General features: G+C 26.2%; 1 protein-coding gene across 1 annotated transcript; it reads right to left on the bottom strand.

Moving 5' to 3' along the window:
- Positions 1–224: 224 nt before the first annotated feature.
- LOC106758794 lies at positions 225–3,117 on the bottom strand. Its single transcript, XM_014641781.2, has 6 exons — positions 2,677–3,117; positions 2,227–2,397; positions 1,959–2,099; positions 1,417–1,590; positions 992–1,165; positions 225–854 (listed from the first exon to the last, which is right to left on the bottom strand). The coding sequence occupies exons 1-6, from the start codon at positions 2,929–2,931 to the stop codon at positions 507–509; spliced, it is 1,263 nt and encodes a 420-aa protein (XP_014497267.1). The 5' UTR covers positions 2,932–3,117; the 3' UTR covers positions 225–506.
- Positions 3,118–15,563: the final 12,446 nt, after the last annotated feature.

The following is a 15,563-nucleotide window of genomic DNA, read 5'->3' as shown; positions in this document are numbered from 1 at the left end:
ATTTCATGTTATGACAAATTCACTTCATATTACAACTCTTCATAAAGCATTTCAGTTTCTGAACTCCCAAGACCAAGATTCATATATATATATATATATATATATATATATATATATATATATATATACATATATATATATATATATATATATATATATATATATATATATGTATATGATCTCAAGTATAACATTTGCTTTGTAAAAAATGTTAGAAAAAAGTGTGACATTCGAAATAGATCCAGCTCCAAAACATTATGATCAATCAATACGTTTGTTTGAAAATGAATTTGCCAAACCAACCTCACCATGAAAGGAAAGTCACACACAAAACAAAAAATATGGCTTTCTCTTCACATAACCCACTCTCTTCCTAAAAAGGTTGAACAAAAATAGGTAAACTTTTCAAAGCATGCACATATTTTCCTCAAAGCAAGAGAACCTCATCTAAGGCTGAACCATGAAAAACAAAAGAAAGAAAGAGAAGATTTTGTATGTGGAGAAACTCAGACAGTAGCAGGAGTCTCAACTTCTGTAGTGCTGCTGTTCTCATCCTCTTCTTTCACAGTAAATATTTCTTTTGACAGCATAGGTAGGCCTGGTGAGACAAGAACATCCCTAGCAGGTGATGGTGAACGTGGTGTGACTGATAACAACCGTGTCACCCCAGAGGCATCTGAAGGGTAAACTTCAGTGACTTCTTCCATGCCCTCATTTATGTACACCACATCTTGCATAGTCAGCTGATGATACTCCACAATTTCCCTTAAGAAACGGTTCTCCCTTGCATATGTCTCATTCTCATTCGCCAGACGAGCCTTCTCAGCAAGAAGTGTCTCCAATTGATGCCTTATCTGACCACATCACAACAACAAACAGTTTATCAGGAATAATCCAAATGTTAGTATCAATCTTTATATAGATTGGACTCATAAATCATATATGTATATATATAATCACTCCTTAGTGAACAGCAAAAAATGATCAATACCATATCATCATCATCTTCACCGTTCTGTCCCTTGTCACTGCCCCCTTTGTCCCTGAGTATTTTATTCTCTTCTTCAAGTTGAGCACATCTTGCTTTAGCAAAAGCTAAATCTGCTTTTACGGATTTTAGCTCCCGAAGAAGTAGTTTTGCTTTGGCAGCTGTTGCCAACGCCACCTGCAAAAGCAAAAGGAAATTATGATTCTCTGCTCACATTAAGAAACCAAAACTGCTGATTCGGATATACAACTATCACTCCCTCAGTTTCATGCCTCTACATTGAGTATGAATGCCTATATAGGTAACAAGAGTCTCTCTTATGCTAACTTAAAACTATTAAGAACTCCAAAATTATTCAAGACACTGCATGCCTTCACTACATGAACTAGTGAGGGCAGTGTCACATGATTGTGTAGTTGCCACCTTACGTCGCGTGATGCCTTGAGTTTTGATTCATGGCTAGATTGCTTCTCTCTCTCGGCAGCTTCTTGCAATGGATTTCTCAAATCTGAAGTCTGGTGTGTGTCCCCAGAGTTACTTGATTTTCTTCTGATTTGAGTTCTCAGGTCTGCTGTCTTACTCTCCATAATTGTTCGGCCTTCCTGAAGAAATTAGACCAGAATCATTGAATTGGAGAAAGTGATTTAGTAAGTCAAGTAACATTATTAAATACAAAAATCTACTTGTACTCCTACTTGGGATTGAATATCTGATCTGCCGTTGAAACATGGAATTCATATAACTGCTTTGTGTCTATCTCTGTTTGCAAACCATACTTTTTAACACTGATTACGTTGGTTAAATTATTGGTTAATACATTACCAATGTGTTAATAATTTAACCACTTTGTAATACACCTTGATACATATATGAAACTTTTGTGTCTGCAGAAAGTATTTCTGAGGTGTGATGATGGAAATGCATCAGTGCATATATAGAATTGTGTAATGAAAGTGACATGAGTGTTTACCTCAAAAGCCTTCTCAAAAGTGTCACCTAGTTGATTGAGGGATGAAGTGATTCTGTCCAAGCCCTTAAGAAATTTAGGACTGTCCACTTTTCTGTTAGTGTCGAGGGATTCATATACTGGCTTGAATTCTGAAGGAGAGTTCTAATCATGCCACAGAAAAAAACACAGGAACACACAACTTAGTTTTATTGTTCATGTAATTTTAGACAGCAGCATCATAACATAAAACATACTACAGGTCTTCCTGCATTGTGTATATAACAATCACCTGAGTTGCAGGAGGAGCTGAAAAGGTATTAAAAGAGTATGATTTGGTTGTCTGGGGCTTGATTCCATGTGGTGAGATTGGCTTATCATCATCCAGAATTGATTTTGCTTTCTGCGCAATCACACCCCAGAAACCAGACTTGGAGTTGCTATTTCCGTAAGCCTCAAAGCTCTGCATTCATTCATTCCAAGAATTAACCATATAGGTGTGTGCTGAAGTGTACTGAGATTGAAAGAAATTCTGATCATTCAATCAAGATTTATCACACTCTCACTTTACATATGCCCACATAACATATCAAGTGACGAGATTGAATGATTGAGATTAGATTGCCATAAAATCAATTTCAATTCATCATTCAAAGATTTACTCTTTATATTGTAAACATATCTATCTGTGAATCTAATATAATCTATGTAAGCAATAGTTGCAGAGTTATGATGGGAATACCTTGGATCTTTGATGGTCGGAGTCAGGGGTGGCGAATGCAAAGGAAAGAGAGGGTTGGTAACGAGAAGCAGAAGGTTTGGGGGGTTGAGTAGGGAGAGATGAAGAAGAAGAAGTAGAAGAAGAGGAAGGTGAGAGGATTGGTGGAGAAGCATGGTTATGATCAGAATCCTTAGCAACATCTAATGATGTTGGATCATGAAATTCTTCCTTGAAAGTGGAAGCTCTTGATAGACTTTGCCTTCTCCTGTATGCCATATGCTACAACAGCAACAACAACAACCTTAGAGATCACAAAAACCAGAACCAGGAGATTCAACTGTTGCCTAACCAACTCTTGCTGTTTTCATTTTTCTTTGGTGGGGGTTCATAAAATGAAATCTTAACCATATAATATATATATATTAATATTAACAATTGCTTTTTAATCAACAGGTGTCTGGTGTTTCCCGTTCCTTTAGGCCACCTTCATCATTTCTCATCTACACACAGTAAATTATCAGTTACTGTTAATAGCTTCATATTTTTAATATTCACTAAATTATTATACATTTTCTTAACCATTAAATTTTAGGTTGATTTCATATTATAAAGGTTGATTTCATGGCACAGAATTCCATGTTTATTTTTTTTTGCATTGTTGTATGGGAATGGCAATAATTTTTATGGTCCATTGATATTTTTATAGTATACGATATGATATATATGTATGGCATATTTTTTTTCAGTTTTATTACATTTATGTATTTTGTTATTACAATACGTGTGAAGTTCTTGGTTGACAAATCAAAGAAAAGGAGGGTGATGCGCGTTTAATGACAACTCAACTCATAAAACAACCAGCGAAGCAAACATAGAATGAAGGAATTATCAAAAAAGCAGTACATTACAGATATGTTTCTTCAGTTCTTTTCAAGAGATGCTTATGGTGTTTTTTCTTTTCACTGTATTCTAAACCTATAATGTTATAGCATAAGTATCTCTAACATCTAAATACCTCATTTCATACATAACTAAAATCAAAAACCAGATTTTCTGCTAAATAAATTGTATCCACATGACATTATTATTAATATAACATGTTATATTATGTTGATAACTTTTTTTAACAATATATTATGTGTCACAATTTTATTGATCTGTATATTTAAAACGGAATAATAATGAGTTATCACGGTTAAAAAAAATTATAAAAAAGAATTATTAAAAGAACATTTTCCAAATTATTAAGTGTGAAGAAGCATACTTTAGTGATGCCTTTCCCATTAAACGAAGCAATTGTGTGGTTTTGGTAGGGCAGAGTATGCAAACATGTATGCAACTACGTCCATTCCTTAAAGTTCATATTTGGTGGCTTTTGAAAAAGTTTTCATATTTTACTTTTAACACAAGAAGGAAACATTTGAAATGGCCAACTAATGGTATAATAATATCTATACCCAAACACACATCTATCTAAATAGAACATCCTCACCACTCAAAGATTATCTCAATCCATGTTTTTACTAAAATAATTCTTTTTTTTTTTTTAATTTTATTATTTAAGTCACTATTTCTTTAATCTTTTTTTACTTGACTTTTTTTAACTTAATTTTTTTTTAAAATAAAAATTACCTACAAAATAAATAAAATTATTTACAATATAATTATAAAAACTATTTATATTTAATTTTAGAATTATAATAGTAAAAATAACAATACTTTTATTATTTTTTCTTATCCTAAAAAGAATTCAACGCACATTTAACACGTGTTTCCAGTATAATATATAATTATAGTTTATATTTAATTATGTACTAAAATATTTTATATATATATATATATATATATATATATATATTATAAATTATAATTTTGTTTCTATCAATTCTAATAATTTTACCTTGTTTAGGATTTAATATCAAATACAATTTAAATATATTTTAAAATTTTTACTTTTTGAGATATTTTTTAAATGAAAATTGTGACATAAAAATTTTAAAGCAAAAAAATATCTTAGATATAGTGATTGATTTTAATAAAAATATCAGGACTTTGAATTATATATAATATGATTTTTATTTTTAATTTTTTTAAGGCAGATTGAAATTATTCTTTGCTCGGATATAAAAATAGTCCATCCAGTTGAAAGCTTTCTAGTTAATTAGTTGGAGAAATGATACTTGAAAACTTTTAAGATTTATATCCCTATTTTAAAATTATTTTCTACAAAATTTAATTAATATTTTAATTTAATATTTTTGTATTATTTAGTGTTGTTAAATTGTTGAAGGGGCAAAGCGGGTGTCAAAATAATCTTTTCCAATTATTTGTAAGGTGTGGCAACCTAATTCACTATGCTATTAGGGCCTTATAGTGGGTTGGATTAATCTACCAAGGATCTGATTTTTGCACCCCACAGTTTTTATGTTCACCATTTCTATTTCTTTTCAGAAAAATATCTTTAAGAAAACACATTTATAGCTATTCACCACAATGAAAACAAATTTTTGGATAAATTATTTTCATCGCTATTATAATGTAACAAAAATAGCAATCTGATCACAATTTTACATTACAATAAATATCTTTTGGTCCAAATTCATAATCATTATTTTATAAGAAAAAATACAACTCAAATCAATTTTAGAAAGTTATATGTATGAATTTGTTTTATTAAAAGCTCAACAAAATTCAATATTACGTCTTTTCTTCCTAATAAAATTCAATTCTTTTTAAAAACTATTTATAAAATTAACTTAAATATATTACTATTAGAGTATAAATTAATTTTTTTTATATTATATCTGTCAATTTAATATTTAGTTTCCAATTTATTTGCAAATTCTTTTATTACATTTTTTTAAAAATTTCTTAGTGAAAAAATTATTCTTAATTTGCACTTACTCATTTAAATAAAATAAATTTAAATTTTGAAATATTTTGATAATTTTATAAAATAATTAATCATCTTTCAATCATTCTTATCAAAATTTTATTAAAAATATTCTGATAATTCGTCGTATTATCTTTTTAATATTTTTTATTAAATACAAATTTCTTTTTCGTTTTTTTTTCACTTTTTTTTATATATCAAACTTGATTTTTTACTTTGTTTCACTTTTTTTTCAATGATTTGGTCATGATTAAAGGATCTTTCTTAGTTCGAATAATACACTTTCTAGATTGGTAATTAAATTACTTCCGATATAAAAAATATATATTTTTCGTGTAATGTTGTTCTATTTTTTGAGTGTATATGTGTGCTGGAAAATTTAATTGAAATACTCAATTCTCAGTAATTAATTATAAGGTTATGGTTGTAAAAGGGAAAGAAGCCATTAGTATTCTTGCCAAATTCTTCGAATAACAAATTAAAATTGAAACTTAGGTAGATAATAAATTTCAGGCAATTAAGAATTTATTTATAGCTAATCAATCTAAGAAAAGTTGTTTACAACTAATCAATCTAAGAATATTTACAAAATTATTGGATCAAAATTTATAAAACTAAAACTAAATGAACTTTTTTTATTAAAAAAATACAGAAACAAATACATCTATTCGATACTAATAAACAAATGATCTAAATTCTTTCTTCCCAAACTTATTTTTCATCTCTACTTAATAAAATTAATAATTCTTAGATTTATTTTGTTAGATTTGAACACTTAAAAAAATTGTAACTAAAGATATTTGAATATAAGAAATTTAATTTATTTTTAATGGGAAACCATAACAATAACAAAAAATTTTAAAATATGAAGCTGAAATAATTCCTCCAAGAACATCAATATTTTTAACGTCTCAATGTCAAAGTAAAAGTTTACGTATACAAGTCAATAAATCAAGGTTCACTAAGATTAAATATAAATACAAGATAGTCAAATTAAAAGTACAAAATAAAGTGATTATAATAAATTAATACATCAAAGTAATAATGTTCTCAAATATGAGGAATAAAGGAAGAAAAATCTAAAAACGGGATGTGAGACTAATATCTCTTGATCTATTGATTGCACAACCATCTGTCCATAGTTTGCTACTCCAGAAAGATCAAGTACTTTTTCTCAGGAAGTTCATAACTGCATACATTCATAAGAAACATAATTACATGGACTGCGAGAGGATGTAAAGCAAGTCAGGCCTGACTCTGTTGAGAGATTAGAAAATGCATGATCATATATAATTTCCTTTAATTCATTGTTATAATGCACTCACATAAAGAGATAAATAAGGCCCATTTCATCGAAGAAACAATCTATTCAAGTTTTCAGAGTTTATTATTACAGATCTGGAGCTAGATCAGTTACATTTTCCACTTAAATGGAAGGGGTCTAGGACAGTACGATAGCTCGCTTTTCCAAACCAGTCAACTATTTTACATGAAGTATATGTCTAAAGCCCAAATTGTCAACGATGTGAAGAATAGAAAATGGTAGGGTTGGGTAAAAATAACTAATATGTACTGTACTGTAATTAATTGTATTATATTATATTAAAAATAATTTATCCACCTTTACTAACAGTTCAATATACTATTTTATGGTTTAGTTTTTAAAAACTGAACTTATAACAGTACAGTTCAGTTAACTGTGAGAACTGTATCTATTCTTACATCTTCTCTAGTTTAACTGGTTCAACTGTTTCGTTTTGTAAAAAAAACTTTATTTAATAATAAAATATTAATATAAAAATAATAATTAATTTTTTAAGACAATTTTTTATCACAAAATTTATATTTTTTATCAATAAAAATAAAAAATGTAATTTATATTTTTTAAGTTATATATATATATATATATATATATATATATATATATATATATATTTATTTATTTATTTTATGTTAGTGTATGATGTTACTTTTTATATTTTTTATTAATAAAATAAAATAAAAAATAAATAATTTTTAATAATAAAAGAAATATAAGAAAATAATAATATTAAATAATTAAAAATCAATTTATTAGACACTTATGAATAAAATAAAATAAATATTAAAATAAATTTCAATTAAAAAGAACGTGTATTGTTATACTATTTAGTTTAAAAATTAGTACAATTTAGTTTAAGATTAGTACAGTTAGTAGTTCAGTTCAGTTTATATTGTAGGTTAGTTAAAATTAGTGTAGTTTACCATTTAGTTAATAGTTCAGTTAGTGTAATTTACAATTCAGTTAATAGTTCAGTTTAGTTAGTGTAGTTTACAGTTCAGTTAATAGTTCAGTTAGTGTAGTTTACATTTCAGTTAATAGTTCAGTTTGGTTCATACTGTAATTTAGTACAAGTTAGTATAGTTCAGTTCAGTTCAGTTTGATAAAACAAAAAGTAGTTCAGTTTGTCTGAACTATTTTACATTCATTTCAGTTTTTAGCAGTGCAGTACAGTTCAGTTCGATTTGTCCACCCCTAAAAAATGGTGCTTCAACTATCACTACAGGAATAATTTAAACTATTAGAGGATACCACGAATAGAGAGAAAGAATTGAGTTCCAAATTTCCTCTGCCATCTGACTCCTTATGTTTAATAACTTGGTTTTTCTATCACTAGCAGGAAAGTATTAATTTTAAGTAGAAATGACTAGAAGGACATCAGAAAAGAACATGAATAGGTTCATTAGTANTTGGGAGCTGATACTTAAATTAGTTTCTGCCATGAAATTTTAGTTTAAAAAAATGATGTCAATAACAGTCAAAAGATAAAAAAGAAGACAAATAAATTTGAAAAAGAATCCCAACCTGAGGAATGTACTTTATAACAGTCATAGTTACTTGAGTTGTGATGCAACAGAATCAATGTAAACAAAAAAATTAGAAAAAATTTAATTACATCCAAAGACTAGAGCAACCTAATATTTTGTGTCAACCTAACATTGAAGCAGGGTTCTCTTTTTCTTCTGCACTTTCATTCCTGGTGATCTGTTTTGCATCTTTGTTTGTAGTTTTTGTTTCACTTAATTTATAAATTTAATTTATAAGAGTAAAATCATTCTTGCAGACGCAGGTTCATATACAAATTTCGGCTGGTGGCAAAATTCGACGGAGCCACCACCCTAGGCCAGAATCCCAATTCGATAATGACGCTAGAGAGTAATGAAAACGATAGAGGGTGATGAAGACGATGGAAGTGATGAAGACGATGGAGGAATCTCAATCCCTTATGGTAAAAGATGGAAGTGATGAAATCCCTAATTCCAATTTCAAATCCCTAATTCTGATATGATATATCTTTAAAGTGAATTAACTTTTGTTACAAATGCCACATCACCACTGTTTATTTAATGAAAACAATCCGGATAAAAAATGAACACACATCAGCACATTCTCTCTGCACTACGTCGTCTGGTAGCAGTTAACAGTTGGGTAAAATGTGTGTATTTTTACAAAAATTATAACCCAATTGAAACAGTTCAAAACTTGAGGACCGAACTAAGATTTTCATACAAATATGAGGACCAATGGAAAAATTAAGCCTAAAAAATAATAACATACATTTTTTTCATCATACATTCCAAATTAAAAAAAAAAAGAAAAATTAAGTGGATTTGTTAATGATAACCTTGAAATAAAGTTTCCATCAAATTTCTTGTCAAATATATTTATAAGGTGATTCACAGTACAACCTTAATGTCTTTTAAGAAAAGTTGTAATAAGGTGTAAAAAAATAATGTTGTATTTATAGGATTAAGTAGGTTAAGGCTACACATAAGAAAAATTGAAAACGCAATGATAATATGAGTAATGAGTAATAAACAAGCTAAATATGGCTTGTCAATGCAATTGTTCAATACCAAAGACATAATATAAATAAGGGTTACATTCAAGAAGTTAGGAGACATGAAAAACACTAATGCCAAGACATCACGTAAGAAAATTAATCTATGATGTTCTTTATGCACTAGTACAAAAATCATATTTTATGACGTACAAAAACGAACTATGACGTACATAGTTTTGTACCTTATAATAGGTGTACATGACGTAGCAAAAATTTATGTTATCTGAACATATTATGACACTGTTTCTAAAATCAGTCTATTTTTTTTATATGAATATTGGAGAAAATTGTTTCGAATTGATATTGAGTAAAATTATTTATGTTCACATTCACTAGGGTTATTTCTTTAAGAAACATAATATGTTCAGATAACATAAATTTTTACTACGTCATGTACACCTATTATAACGTACAAAACTATGTACGTCATAGTTCGTTTTTGTACGTCATAAAATATAATTTTTGTACTTCCTCGTAACATTATTATTACAAATTCATAGTTATTACTCAATCATAAGTTATTTAAGTACACATACATTATACACATTCAACAACATAATATGAGTTAAAAATATATGGTATTTAAAAGAAAAAAACTAGATTATATACATATCCAATATTTTTCAAAATAAAAGAAATAAAATATAATCAACGTTCATCAACAATCTATTACACTTGCAATTAAGGTTGGACATAATCAACTAAATTATACTAAACTATGGATTATCTATACTATTTTGCATTATAAAAACTAAACTACTTTTTATAAAAACTGAACTATACTTATTTGTAGTTTAGTTTAAAAAACCTAAACTTCTTTTATTAACAGTTTAGTTAACTACTTCAAACTATGTATTGTATTTTACTTTTGATTGTTTAATTGTTTTGCTCTTTTTTTATTTCCAGCAACACAAACATAAGAAATAAAGGCACGAAGAGGCCTTTATTTCTAGACACTTTGCCAATCACTTCCATAGAAAAACTGTGGGATTTACGCTTTGAATTTCTTGAATTGTTAGAGAAACAGGGCATTAGTAGCAACAAATAAAAGAGAGACCATTCTGATTTAGATAATGTAACTTTATTTCTAAAACAAATAATATGTTAAAATAGTACCATACATGCAGTATGATTTAAAAAAAAGTAATTTAGTTCAATTTAATTGAATTAATTTTTAGTTTAATTCAATTTAAATAAATTAGTTTATTGTTCAATATAGTTTTTAAGAATACAATGTACTATAATTTATTTTGTCCACCCTTATTTGCAACCTCATATACTCTTATGCTAAATGCGATTTTAAACATTAACAAATAAAACAAAAAAGAATGTTAACTTAAACAATTATAATCAAATACAAGATATTATGTACCAAATCTAATTTGATATACTAATATTCATCTTCAACTCTATAAAGAACTATATCACTAGTTTCCTCAAAGATCTAAACAATTACATACACATTCCTAGTCTTAACAAAGATAGAGGAATTTCATACACATTCATAGTCTCCACAAAAGTATAATGGACTGAGAAACCTTTTGAAATATCCTTTTTAGATTTGATATTGACCTATACTATCAAATACTGGTGTACAAACAACAACATTACATTTACTTTCCAAAGTTTAATGAAAAATATTGATGTAGTTGGGGTAGTTCATTGCATCTATTCCATAAAGCTGACACAAAAATTTCCTTCAACTTCTCATCATCTTTTAAGCCACTTAATTTAGAATATTAGTGAAACTAGAATATTTTTTTATTAGTAATGAGTTCCATTATTTAGGACTAAAATAATCGCAACAAGATTGGATTATTAAGTAATCATTTATTTTTCAACCAAATGCAAACTTCATATCAAATCCATTATTTAGTCATAAAAAAATATATTTTTACGTAAAAGTGAATGTTTTGAGGGACTGATACTTGAGTATTCACACGTTATTACTAAAGTTTAAAATTAAGTGTTTAAGTGACCAAACTTTATATGAGGAGAGATAATTAATTGGTTTAACATCTTCCTTGTATAAGAGTTCAAATAAGAAATTAAGAGTCCAAACTCTTCAAGTAAAGAGAATTAATGTACTTTAAGTGATAGGATGAACACCTTAAACAATAATATTACTCAATCACAACACTAAATATCACTATTTTACACATAATCAATCATTTCCACACTTGAACAAACCAATTTTGATTTTTTATCAATCTAATAGTTTTTGGTTTAAGATATAAACATTTACTTTTATATATAGTCTTAATTCAATTGGTTTAAAATTCTTTATATAGAAATAGTCAAATAATAAAACGAAGAGCAATTATATATCTATAACATTTAAGGGTTTTGTAAACCTTATTTATATATCTATACAATCACTTATGTAATTCAATTACATCAATACCACCATGTTATATCAACCTTATATATGTCCTTAACAACTTTCCACCTATGTACATTTCACATCATAAACAATATAAATAATTATATTAATATATTTCTCAATTTTAACATTTTCATTCATCCATCAACATATCTAACCTTTGATTTTTCAAAATACTTCAAGCATTTCCTCAAGATCCTAATTAATGAAATTAAGAGTTTATGGTAACTTTCCTTATTTTAAAAAATCTTGATTATGTATAAATTAGTTCCATAGGTTAAACAGATAAGAAAATCCTTAACTTCCTCCTAGTAAACCTAGCCTAAACATCAATTGTATCATTACAACTCTAAGTTAACCCATATACATTCTTACCAAGCATACAATTATCACATTATCACATGCAACCAATAAATTTGAGAGTAGAAGAAAATATATTCTAAATAAAATTTCAATAAAGTAGACTTCTACTCTCTCCTGCTTTTGACTAAAAGATATGACTGAAAAAAAAAATACAATTTATTAAAAAATTAAAAATAAGATAGTGAATTTTAAAGAAATAACAAATTTATGAAATAACTAAATTTCTAATTTATATTATTAAAATTAAATTAAAAAGTTTAATATTCATTATTTAAAAATAACTCACTAAAACTTTATAAAATAATTATCTTTTTGTTAGCAATTTTCTTTTTTATAATTATGTTATTTAATCCACACACACATATGTCTCAGCACTTTATCCACATCTTCGTTTTAATCATGAAAACATCTTTAATTTTTTAAGTAATCTTAAAAAAATTTATTTTATTTTCTTTTGTCATTAGTCTCCTAATTTACATTTAGAATATACATTTGATCAATTTTTACTCTTTTATATATCTATTTTACTGACATACATTTGATTGGATTTTACTCTTTTATATAATTATTTTACTTTTTCAAAAATTTTATCTGATACTTATATTTGATATTTATATAATTATAATGTTTTTTTTTTATATTTTACATTGGAAAAAAATGTATATATATCTTTTTAAGAATAAATATTTCATAATATCATTAGTTTTTGTGACTTTTACTCTTTTTTTTCGTAAAAAAATATTTAATTAATATTAAAAATAGTAAAAAGAATGAGTATGAATATATATATATATATATATATATATATATATATATATATATATATATAAAATCCATTCTTCAATAAGATAAATGTGAGGTAAAAATTTCATATTATTAAATATAATAATAAATAAAAAATTTACTTTCAAAATAAAGAATGAGATTACTAAATTTAAATTTGCATTTTTCCTTTCTTGTCATCCTAAGGAAAAATATGTTTTTAATATTATTTGATGAGTGATATTTACAACAAAATTATAACTTTCTTTTCAATGAAGATTGGTTATACTTTTTGTACGAAATTTAAAAACAGAATTATGTAAGGAATTGAAATATAGTTTTTCATAATATTGGTTGAAATAGTTTATAATTTGTTAATAGTATCCAGACATATGATAATGGATGTCAAGAAATAAAGTTGTACCGACTATAAAAAGTAACATCATAAAAGAAATATTATATATATAATAATAATAATAATAATAATAATAATAATAATAATAATAATAATAATAATAATAAAATGTGGAAAAGTCTTTGACTAAAATAAAGGAAAAAAAGTTGGAAATATTGAAGTCCCTATCATTATAAAGGTAAATGGGTTAAGTGAAGGTTTGGCACTATTAGGTTACGATGCTATCGAATGAGACTTATAAATAATATGATGGCAACAACACACTATTATTTTATTTTTATCTCTTTCTTATATTTTCTATTTTCTAACAATATTTATTATTTATACATATGTCAAAGATCAAGTTGTTTAGTCTAGATGTCATCATATTTTTTTTTCATTAAATACTTTTAATCTATATGTATTAAATAGTCTTTAAATTATAATTTTTTGTGTTAAACTCACTTGATAAGAAGTAAATTATTTATAGCGAATCTTAATAAAATCTAATGCATAATAAAATGTAAAGTAAATTTTCTGTTGTAACATATTAACATATGCTTTTAAGGCTAAATACTATCCATTTTAATGAATGTATATTTTTTTTTCTAACAAATTAATTATGAATGAAGAAATAATTAAAAAGAGTCTGAGTTGAAATACAGAGCGGTGTCTTTGAAGAGAAAATGTCTTTCACTTCATATATAGGACAAAACAAAATTAGATAAGTTCCTCTTCCAATATACAACAACTCTTTAAATCAACTCAGTGTAGCAAAAATATCTTAATATTATGAACACTAATGTTTTATGATCATAAAACATAAGAGTAAAAACACTTTTTATATTAGTTGTTTTGTATGTTGTATCTTTTCCTTGTATACATAGTAGAGTTGTCAAAACGGGTAATCCGGCCCAACCTACTACAGGTTGGTCACTTAGTGAGTCAACCCAACCTGAATCATTTATTAGTGAGTCAGAAAAATTCGTACCCGGTCTAACCCACCACGGGTTGGTCCACTGGCTCACTTAATTACAAATTTTCTATAATTCAAATTTAAACAAATTTCACTTTCAAATTTCACTGCTAGCATGGTTGTGTAATTAATTTTTAAAATAGAAAAGTTAATAATTTTTTCAAGCAAAGAAAAAATAATTATCTTTTTATAAAATTAAAATTAAATTTTGATAAAAAATAAAATTAGGTAGGTGGGTTGGTGGGTCAACCTGGCCTACCACGGGTTCAACCCGCATGAGCCGGGTTTAAATGAGTCGGGTTAAAATCTGATCCGTATAAAAAAAATACAATTTTTTAATTGTCTCAAATTTATAGAAATTAATTTAAAATCAATAATATTAATTAGCTAAACTTTTGGTAACTAATGATAGAAACTAATTTCAACTCTAATTTATAAACCAGTTATAATTTTTATTGATAAAAAAAACTATTTTTCAGACATCAAAATGGAGATTAACTTAGTCAATATAGTGACTAATATTTTTTATCTATAAATTTCATTACTATTTAATGATTTTTTATAGTTAATATATATATATATATATATATATATATATATATATACATACGTGTGTGTGTGGAGTTTGCTAATTTATTTAAGGAGATTTTTCAGTTGGTACATTTTAGTAAAGTGTACCAAATTTTAGGTTATAAAAATGTTCATGTTAAAAAAGAAAACCAACTTTAAATCCAAGAGTATTTTAATAATTTTAAAATTTAATTTAAAAAAAATAAAAGGTAGTTATTAAAAATCCTGATTGGTCCATGTGTACGAGAGAAGTTATTAACTTTTATTTTATTTTCAATTTTAAAAAACAACTACCTTTTATTTTATTTTTTATTTTAATAAACAACTACCTTTTAAAAAATATAATGGTTTAGGGTTTAGAATTTATAGAACCCGTTTGGGTTTATAGAACCCGTTTGGGTTTATAGAACCCTTCTGGGTTTATAGAAGGCGTCAGTATTTATAAAATCCATCTGGGTTAAAAAAACAACTACCTTTTATTTTATTTTTTATTTTAAAAAACAACTACCCTTTAAAAAATATATAATAAAAACTAATAACTTCTCTCGTACACATGGACCAATCAGAATTTTTAATAACTACCTTTTATTTTTTATTTTATATTAAATTTTAAAATTATTAAATACCCTTGGATTTAAAGTTGGTTTTCTTTTTTAATAGGGACATTTTTGTAACCTAAAACT

The sequence above is a fragment of the Vigna radiata genome, chromosome 4 (assembly GCF_000741045.1).
Source record: "Vigna radiata var. radiata cultivar VC1973A chromosome 4, Vradiata_ver6, whole genome shotgun sequence".
Lineage (NCBI taxonomy): Eukaryota > Viridiplantae > Streptophyta > Magnoliopsida > Fabales > Fabaceae > Vigna > Vigna radiata.
Note: the sequence above shows the minus strand (reverse complement) of the source record. Positions and strands in the feature narration are given on the sequence as shown.

Coding starts and splice junctions, on each gene's coding strand:
- LOC106758794 (XM_014641781.2), bottom strand. CDS start 2,931: ATGGCATACAGGAGAAGGCAAAGTCTATCAAGAGCTTCCACTTTCAAG. Junction 1,591..1,958: donor CTTTTGAGAAGGCTTTTGAG/GTAAACACTCAT, acceptor TAATTTCTTCAG/GAAGGCCGAACAATTATGGA. Junction 855..991: donor GTGAAGATGATGATGATATG/GTATTGATCATT, acceptor TGATGTGGTCAG/ATAAGGCATCAATTGGAGAC.